General features: G+C 41.9%; 1 protein-coding gene across 1 annotated transcript; it reads right to left on the bottom strand.

Annotated features, from left to right (window-relative positions):
• Positions 1 to 8,796: 8,796 nt before the first annotated feature.
• LOC116922911 (translation initiation factor IF-2-like) lies at positions 8,797 to 9,303 on the bottom strand. Its single transcript, XM_032929395.1, has one exon. It carries the CDS (start codon positions 9,301 to 9,303, stop codon positions 8,797 to 8,799), a length of 507 nt encoding a protein of 168 aa, XP_032785286.1.
• Positions 9,304 to 9,930: the final 627 nt, after the last annotated feature.

Raw genomic sequence — 9,930 nt, 5'->3', positions numbered from 1 at the left:
GTTTGATTCTTAGTAGTAACAGCTGGGTCCGACTTCTGGATTTCCCTTAAAGAAGTGGGCGAAAAATTGAAAGCTTTTAGCTTTCGTGTTGCCACCAGTTGCGAGTAATGGAAGGGAGTAGCGTTTCGCTGTACTCCAAACACTGGGCGTATTTTTTAAACTCCACTGGCTTGGGATGTTCTTCCTTCCTTTATCAGGCGACTGTGAGATGTGGCGAATAAATTTGACTCTTAGTTAGCTTTCGGTAACTTAGAGCACTGTACCGACTTTGTTGTCAGTTATACAGGTGTCACGAGGTTTGGACAATGGCTTAGCACGATCTAAGATTATTGGACATTAAGCGGAGTGCAAGAAAAATTTGGCTCCTCCAATGGCATAAAGAATTCAAAGCAAGGTTTCAGGAGTAGCGAAGAAATCCTAAGTTTAAAAAAAGGGATCCACCATAGCGTTATTTCTAAAGGCTAGGTGGCATTAATTTGCAATTTTTTTTAATGAAATAAATGAAAATTTTGGAATTCTTGGAAAGAATATAATAATTAGTGGCGTACTACTTCAATATAAAAAGAAAAAATCACAATTTCTGAAGTGTACAAAAGAAGTTGTAATTTTGAACGCTATGTGGCGTAGACGTTCGTTTCTTTGAAAGAGAAAAAAAATTTTTGATTTTGAGATCACCAACAAAAAAGGAGGAAAGAGTTTCGAATCTGAGCGCAAGATGGCGTAAGACGTTCAGCTCTGAAGAGAATGTTTGAAAATTTAAAAAAGGAAAAAAGTTTGCTATTTTGAGCGCCAGATGGCGTAGGCGTTCAGTAGATGAGAAAAATGTTTAAATTTTTTGAAAAGGAAAAAAGATTGCTTATTCTGAGCGCCAGATGGCGTAGGCGTTCAGTAGATGAGAAAAATGTTTAAATTTTTTGAAAAGGAAAAAAGATTGCTTATTCTGAGCGTCAGATGGCGTAGGCGTTCAGTAGATGAGAAAAAGAGAGAAGAAAAAAAAAATTTGAATTTAGAGGGAAAGAAAAAAAAAATTGAGTGATAGGTTTGTAAATTTGAACGCCAGATGGCGTTTGCGTTTTTAGTTAGAATGGAATTTTGAAAATTTTTGAAAGTTGAGAAAAGTGATTGGAATTTCGAGCGCTAGATGGCGTTTGCTGCCTCGAAATTTAAATAAATAGAGATTGGAGTTGCCTATTTCTAAATATGTGAGAAAGTTTTTTCGTTTAGGGAGTGTAACTATTAAATTACTCTCCAGTTTAGAAAAAAGAGAAGGAAATGGCAACAATGGATTTGGAGTTTTATGTTTATTACAGAAGAACAATCACAATTCGTGGTAGAGATCGATTAGATCGTCAGGGTCAATTTTGATGATTATGATGTCTTCTTCTTCTTCTTGTTCTATTTCTTCTCCTTCTTTTCCTTTCTCTTTCTTCTTCTCTTCTTTTTGTTTGAGTCTCTAATTTTTGAAAATGTCTTGGAGACCCGAGGTGCTCCGCTACAGCGGAGAGTGACCAAGAGAAAAAGAAAGGGAAAATTGATGGGAGGCTTAACCTCCAACAAGGAATTTTTTTGAAAGAAAAGAGTAAAGAAATTCAATCCAATATGGCCGCCACCGACCACGTGAGTGAGAGGCAAAAAAAAAGTAAAACTCAAACTCTTTGGCTCGAAATAGAGAAGACAAAGGAAGTAGCAAACGAAAAAAAGAAAGAAAAATAAAAATGTTTTAGCAAACAAAAAAAAATTTACAGGGAGGTAACCTTCGTGGAGGTTTCTCCAAAGATTCCTAGCTTGAGCTAGGTTGAGCCCACCGTAATGGCCGCCACTGACCACGCGGTGGAAAAAAACAGAAAAGAAAAAAATTTTTTTTTACAAGACAATTATTTACCCGTCTACTGTCGCAGTTACTACGACGTAAGTAGCAAAAAATGAAAAAGGGAAAAATTTGCCCTGCGGCTAACACGTGGTGTTCACCGAATAAAAAAAGAAAGAAAAATTTTGAGGGGTGAGTTACGTCTCCCCACAGTCCACTGACAGCGAAATTTCTTAGTAAATTTAAATTATTAACTAGTTCGAAGAACCATGTAAGATTTTAGTCTCCGGTTCCAAGGACCATGTAGGATATTGTTCAGCCCGTGACTGAACTTACCTTAGTAAAGAGAAAAATGTGACGATGAAATAAAGAACACACGGGAGCACTGGCTGCTGTCTTGACGGTGTGAGGTATATTTTGTAACTGACTGCCCCTTGCCCTGTACATTTTCCGGCCGGTAGGCCGAGGGGCGGGGCTACACAAAATAAATTGTAACATGGTGGCCTCCTAGCGAGGGCCACCCAAATCATATTCAATAAAACGTAATGGAAGTCGTTTCCGTCTTCCAGTTCGTGTTGTCGGATGTTGGGAACGAGATATATTCCCAACACTGACTGCGTTCCTACACTTTTCAGAGACCGTTCCCTTTTGCACCCCTCAAACAAACACCCCTTCATTTTGTTCTCAAAAGCTTCACTACTGTGTTCCAACACTTAAAGAGACCGTTCCCTTTTGCAGCCCTTAACTCGAATTCGCTCGGCATCCCAAAAGGAGATCATCATTCGATCTTTTCAGTTTATGATTTGCTCGGCGAAAAACAGAAGAAGGATTATAGTTGGACTTGGACTCTGTAAGTCCAGTCATAATCCCGTAATCCATGATGTCATCAAGTTATAATCTTAATGTATTTAACATAACACCCCTTTCACACTCCCCTCTCCCACGGGAGTTTTTGGCACGCGCAGTCCCCCGTCCTCTTAACAGTGAGTCATCAACAAAGAAGTTGAGGTACACTTTTACAATGTGACAATATACTCATTTTGTAGCTTAGGTTCATCTGTGTCTTCTTCTCTTTTCCCGTCATGACTCATCACGATCCTGCTCGCGCTCGTGAACCATTAGTATTCATCGAGACCAGGCACTTTTTAAGACTTGCTAACATGTCGACAAAAATATTTACTATGTATTGCGACTCGCTATCCATTAGCCAAAACATTGACTTATGTAGTGAAACATATAGCAGCATGATATTACAGTATTGGATACTGTTGTGTTTTTCAATTTTCAATCAATTTTTCCGAAATATTCATCTAGACTTTACCGTAGCTAGGGAAGAGCCCTATTGGGCTCTTATAGGGAAGAGCCCTATTGGGCTCTTCCCTAGCTAGACAAGTTTTCTCTAATCCAAAAACGATTAATACAGGGTTGTAGATCTTTTTACGCTGATCATTTTTAATATAGGGTTTAGGGTGTGCATATGAGCGGGAGTGTCCGTAAAACGCGTACAAAGTTTCAAGTTTTACGGAACTGACGCGCTGCCCAAGCCGGCCAGAAGGGGGGGTCGGGCAGGGGGGGGGGGTTGCGCGTACCCATGGGAGAGGGGACAGTGAAGGGGGTTTACCTGAGCCACACCATAAGGCCCCATATTTTCCCATTGCCTCGCATGTCAACGGAGGTGCAATGGTTAGCCGGATAGCCGGTGATGCAAAAGTTCCGATGTTCGAATCTCGATCAAATCGATTAGGAAATCAAATTTTTTTGAAAAATTGAAATTGTTAAAAATATTCCGTAGTTGATGGAAGTTGAAGATCGGTGGTAAATCTTCACGACCGCGACAAGATTGTGATGACTGAGGAGACGACAAGGGGAGATAGAGATAGAAACGACCCAGAGCTTCCAAATGAGAATAATGTAACATTCACGTTCACGTGAACCATTAGTATTTACCACTGATCCTCGGGGACAGTGAAGGTCTGCTTTGCAACACTCTTTAAAGACCGTTCCCTTTTGCATCCCTCACACAAACACCAATTCATTGTATTCTGATTAGCTCCATTGACTGCATTCTATCACCTTTGAGAGACCGTTGCCTTTTGCATCCCTTAAAAAAGCCCCAATTCCTTTTGTTTTCACCAACTACCTTGACTGTGTTCCAACAATCTTCATAGACCGTTCCCTTTTGCATCCTACAAACAACTACCTATTCTTTGAGTTTTCAAAAGCCCCATTGACTGTGTTCCAGCATACTTGAGAGACTGTTCACTTTTTCAGCCCTCAAACAACCACCAGTTCTAAGTGCTCATCAGCTAAATTGACTGTGTTCCAACACCATTGAGAGACAGTTCCCTTTTGTATCCCTCAAACAACAACCAAAGCCTTGGGTTGTCAACAGCCCCATTGTCTGCGTTCCAGAACTTTTCAGGGACCGTTCCCTTTTGCATCCCTCAAACAAGCCCCCATTCATTTTGTTTTCACCAGCTCCCTTGACTTTGTTCCAACAATCTTCAGAGACCGTTCCCTTTTGCATCACTCAAACAGCCACCAATTCATTCTGTTGTTCACAGCTTCCTTGACTGCATTCCAACACCTTTGAGGGACCGTTCCTTTTTGCTTCACTCAACAATAACCCATTCTTTATGTTCTCAACAGCTCCTTTGACTGCTTTCCAGCACCCTTAAGATACCGTTCCCATTTGCATCCCTCAAACAAGCCTCAATTCATTATGTTTTCACCAGCTCCATTGACTGTATCCATCACCATTGAGAGACCGTTCCCTTTTGCATCCCTCAAACAACCACCAATTCCTTGGTTTCTCAACAGCTCCTCTGACTGTGTTCCAACACTTTTAAGAGACCGTTCCCTTTTTCAGCCCTTAAACAACAGCTTTTGGATACTGTTCTCAACAGCTCTCCTGACTGCGTTCCAACACTTTTAAGAGACTGTTCCCTTTTGCACCCCTCAAACAACCACAGCTGCATTTTGTTCTCAAAAGCTCCCTTGACTACGTTCCCACAATTTTGAGAGAGATTTTGGTTTCCTTTTGCTTCTCTAAACCAACCACCCATTCATTGTGTTTGGACAGCTCCTTTGACTGCGTTCCACCACCTTTAAGAGACCGTTCCCTTTTGCATCCCTTAAACCAAGCAACAATTCATGGTATTCCCAACAGCTCCACTGACTGCGTTTCAACACTTTTAAGAGACCGTTCCCTTTTTCACCCCTCAAACAACCACCATTGCATTTTGTTCTCAACAGCTCCCCTGTCTGTGTTCCCAAACTTTTAAGAGACCATTCCCTTTGGCAGCCCTCAAACAACCACTATAACTTTGTGTTCTGGACAGCTCCTTTGACTGTGTTCCAAAAACATTAAGAGACCGTTCCCTTTTCCATCCCTCAAACAACCATCAATTCTGTGTTCTTGACAGCTCCATTGACTGTGTGCCCCCAACCTTGAGAGACCGTTACCTTTGCTTCCCTCAAATAACCACTATTACTTTGTGTTCTGGACAGCTCCTTTCACTTTATTCCAATACCCATAAGAGGCCGTTCCCTTTTGCATTCTTTAAAACAAGCACCATCTCTTTGTATTCCCACCAGCTACGTTGCCTGTGTTCCAACACCTTTCAGAGACCGTTCCCATCTCCAACCCTAAAACAACCAACAATTCATTGAGAACTTACAACTAATTAAGAGACCGTTCTCTTTTGTATCCCATAAAAAAGTACCAACTATTGTGTTTTTCAACAGCACCGCTGGCTGCAATCCAACACCCTTAAGAAACCGTTCCCTTTTGCATCCCTCAAACAACCACCAATTCCTTGGCTTCTCAACAGCCTTTTTTGCTGCATTGCAGCACTTTTCAGAGACCATTCCCTTTTGCATCCCTAAAAAACCACCTATTCTTTGTCCTAAACAGCTCAATTGACTGCGTTCCACCACCATTAAGAGACCGTTCCCTTTTGCATCCCTTAAACCAAGCAACAATTCATGGTATTCCCAACAGCTCCACTGACTGCATTCCAACACTTTAAAGAGACCGTTTCCATTTGCATTCCTCAAACAACCACCACTGCATTTTGTTCTCAACATCTCCACTGACTGTGTTTCAACACTTTGAAGAAACCATTCCCTTTTTCAGTCCTCAAACAACCACTATTACAATGTGTTCTCGACAGCTCTTTTGACTGCTATTCATTAATATTAAGAGACCGTTCCCTTTTGCATCCCTTAAAACAAGCACCAATTCATTTTGTTCTTAACAGCTCCATTTATTGCGTTCCAGAACTTTTCATAGACTGTTCCTTTTTGCATCCCTCAAACAAAAACCAATTCATTGAGTACTTACAACTAATTAAGAGATCATTCCTTTTTGCGGTTCTAAACGAGTACCAATTCATGGTATTTGGACAGCTCCTTTTACTGCATTCCAACACCATTGAGACTGTTTCCTTTTGCATCCCTCAAACAACCACCTATTCTTTGTGCTCAACAGATCCATTTACTGCACTCCAACATACTTGAGAGATCTTTCCCTTTTTCATCCCTAAAACCCATTTCAATCCCTCCAATTCATTGAATTCTTACAACTCCTTTAGAGATTGTTCTCTCTTGCATCCTTCAAACAAGCACCAATTCATGTTTTCTTAATATGTCTATTGACTTCGTTCCAACAACCTTTAGACACCATTTCCTTTTTTCATCCCTCAAAGAACCACCATTGCATTTTTTTTCTTAACAGCTCAATTGACTGCGTTCCAACACCATTAAGAGATTGTTCCCTTTTGTTCCAGTGTGCGCGCTTCCATCGGTTCGAGAGGGTTCACGTAACTTTTGTCTGCCTGGAAAAAGGTTGACTATCTTGAAAAAGGTCAACCACCTGAAAAGGATTCGAACTGCCGCCGGTTAGGCTTCACATTTTTCTTTGGAATTAGCGCGGACAGGGTGCGTAAAATGACGGACGTAGGAAAACGGCGGGCAGGGCGAGACCAGCGGGAATGGCGGAAACAAATAACAGGTTGAAACGATGGGCAGAGGAAAAGCATCGTCTACTACTTCTATTAATGCGCAAAAGGTATTTGTGGGAGGGATTTGTTTGTGTATCTGTCTGTTTGTTTTTCCGGGGAACTATCGTTGTGCGCGCGCTAATATTGACATTTTTTTCTTGACAGCTCAATTGACTGCGTTCCAACACCATTAAGAGAGTGTTCCCTTTTTTCCAGTGCGCTTGCTTCCATTGGTTCGAAAGGGTTCACGTAACTTTTGCTGCCTGGAAAAAGGTCGACTACCTGGAAAAAGGTCGACTACTTGAAAAGGGTTCGAACTGCCACCAGCTAGGCTTAATCTTTTTCTTTCCAATTTCCGCGGACAGGGCGGGTAAAAAGACGAACTGGGGAAAACAGGGCGAGATCCGCGGGCAGGGCGAGATCCGCGGGCAGGGCGAGATCCGCGGGCAGGGCGGAAACAACGGACAGGTTGGAAACGACGGGCAGGGGACGGGCATTGGTAAAGCACAAAAACTGCAAGTAAAGGACAAAGTAAGGAGCCTGGCCTTGGAGGCAGTTCCCAAGTGCGCTCAACCGTGATTTGTTTTCCCTCCATGGTTTGTTACGTGTATGAGTGGTATGACTTGACAATGCGTGGATTAAGGGGCTTAAAGTGGATTAATAAATTGTTAGTAGATTAAGCGGCTAACCATAGATTAAGAGGATACAAGTGGATAATTAAGTTGGTAAGAAGATTAAGTTTCTTAACGTGGATTCAGCGGCTTAACATGGATTAAGGGGCCATTAAGTGGATTAATAAGTTGAAAGTAGACTAAGGGGCTTTTCGTGGATTCAGCAACTTAACATTGATTAAGAAGCTTTAAGTGGATAAATAGGCTTAAAGTGGATTAAGGGGCTCTAAGTGGATTAAGGGGTTTAAGGACAGGTCCGACTAAATACTAGACTTCACCTATTACCGTCCTGGGACGGGCCGCCGTATACTAGTCCTCCTACCTTTATAAAAGCGAAAGGCGTATTTGTGGGCGGGATTTGTTACCCCTAAAACAGTCACCACTGCATACTGTTCTCAACAGCTCCCCTGACTGCGTTCCAACACTTTTAAGAGACCGTTCCCTTTTGCAGCCCTCAATAATTATTGTATACTGTTCTCAACAGCTCCACTGACTGTGTTCTAACACTTTAAAGAAACCGTTCCCTTTTGCACCCTCAGACAACCACCGCTGTATTTTGTTCTCAACAGTTCCACTGATTGCGTTCCAACACTTTTAAGAGACCCTTCTCTTTTGCATCCCTTAAATAACCATCAATGCTTTGAGTTGTCAACAGCTCAATTGACTGCGTTTCAACATACTTGAGAGACCGTCCCCTTTTTGCATCCCTTAATCAAGAACCAATTCATTGTGTTATAAACAGCTCCTTTGACTGCGTTCCAACACTTTTCTGAGACTGTTTCTTTTTCCATCCCTCAAACAACCACAAAATCATTGTGTTTGTTGCAGAACCATTGACTGCGTTTCAACACCTTTGAGCAACTGTTCCCTTTTGCATCAGTCAAACACATTCATTTCCTGAATGTTGAACGGTTACAAAGAGGTAGAAACTGCTCCAAGGATTAATAACTGTTCGATGTTATTACATTGCAGCAACAATATAGCCTACATTGTTTAGTCACAAGATTGTTTGCCTTTTTTTCATTTATTCGTTTTTTTCAGTTTTCGCAGTTTTTTTCCAATTCTTCGAGTGCCACCCTCCTGCACATCAGCAAATGTACGTGCTGTCGGGCCAGACTCGCCATTTTCTCCATTCCTAATGCGTGCATGTAGGCCCTAGAAACCGAATGACATTTGGATTACAAATATACGAAGCAGTTCAACGAATTGATGAAATGTGATGTGATGAATACTGGATGACACTTACTGTTTTGCCGCATTCTTGGCTTCGGTTAGCCTCTTCTCCATTTCTTTCATCAACTGTGTAGCCTGGTTTTCAGGATACCTTCGATACCGCAGCAATTCCGCAGCCCTTTTTTTTTTTGTTATCGACATTTCTTTTCTCCTTTATCTCTCTTAGTTTTTGTTCAATTTCCCTTTTCTCGCGATCAATTATCCTTTTCTTCTCCAACAATTCTTTTTCCGTTACATTTTCCGCTTCTTCGTCTACATTTCCTATTTCAATCGCACTTTCATCTTCACCTCTACTGGCCTCACGTCTTTCTTCCTCTGTACTTCTTTGTTCTTTCTTTTTTTGACGTTCGTGACCAGGACTACCTTTGCCTCCTTCTTCCTCTATCTTTCCCACACTTTCCATCATTTCACCTTCCGAAACATGACTTACTTCGTCATCCTCTTTCTCCATTATAGTTTCGAAGACAGCAACTTCGACTTCTTCGTTCTCAAGCAACGGCATTTGCGACAAAATTATGTCTATACGATCGTCATCTGACTCCATTTTTTCTGTGAAATAATCCAACTCTTGCGAATCTCCTGATGCCATCGATCTTATAACGACTTAATGCTCTTTCTGGCCGAAATTAGAATGCAACGTGCCTGGAGACAATAACGACAATAACGAGCAAGTGTAGCGTAGCTCAACTACTGGGCTTCTCTTCCTTCTTTTCCAATCATAACCGCATATCGCATATCGCAACCGCATAGCGCCCTTCTTTTGTTTTTTCCCTCCCCTGCATTTCCGTTGTAGTCGTTGACGGAGGAAAATGCAGCAACGAGGTGAGTCTGAATCGTTTTTGTGGTGGTAGCAGTCGCAACCGGTCGCTCCAACTTTCCCGTGTTGTAACCTCGTGTCGAGTTTAAGTACATCGCAGCGTTGCCCTTTTGGCCAATGAGTTAGCAACATCCCGTCTTCGTCGTTGTACTTCGGTGGTTAACATTTTGGTACATCGACCGGGAAACTCATCGTTCGTGTTTATCTTTGCCATCCGTCCGTTCACGTGGTCATTCATCCCTGGGTATCCCGGCTCATCATTTGAACACTTCAATCAGGACGTAAACATTGTTAGCTGGCATAGTTTTGTCCGACCTATGGTGGTTGGTCAATTCCTGTCAGTATTTGCTTATTTCGTCCTATTTACCATCGTCGATACCTTTTCAGGGCCGTCGATTG

This window comes from Daphnia magna, unplaced genomic scaffold (genome assembly GCF_020631705.1).
Source record: "Daphnia magna isolate NIES unplaced genomic scaffold, ASM2063170v1.1 Dm_contigs021, whole genome shotgun sequence".
NCBI classification, from domain to species: domain Eukaryota; kingdom Metazoa; phylum Arthropoda; class Branchiopoda; order Diplostraca; family Daphniidae; genus Daphnia; species Daphnia magna.
Note: the sequence above shows the minus strand (reverse complement) of the source record. Positions and strands in the feature narration are given on the sequence as shown.

Coding starts and splice junctions, on each gene's coding strand:
- LOC116922911 (XM_032929395.1), bottom strand. CDS start 9,303: ATGGCATCAGGAGATTCGCAAGAGTTGGATTATTTCACAGAAAAAATG.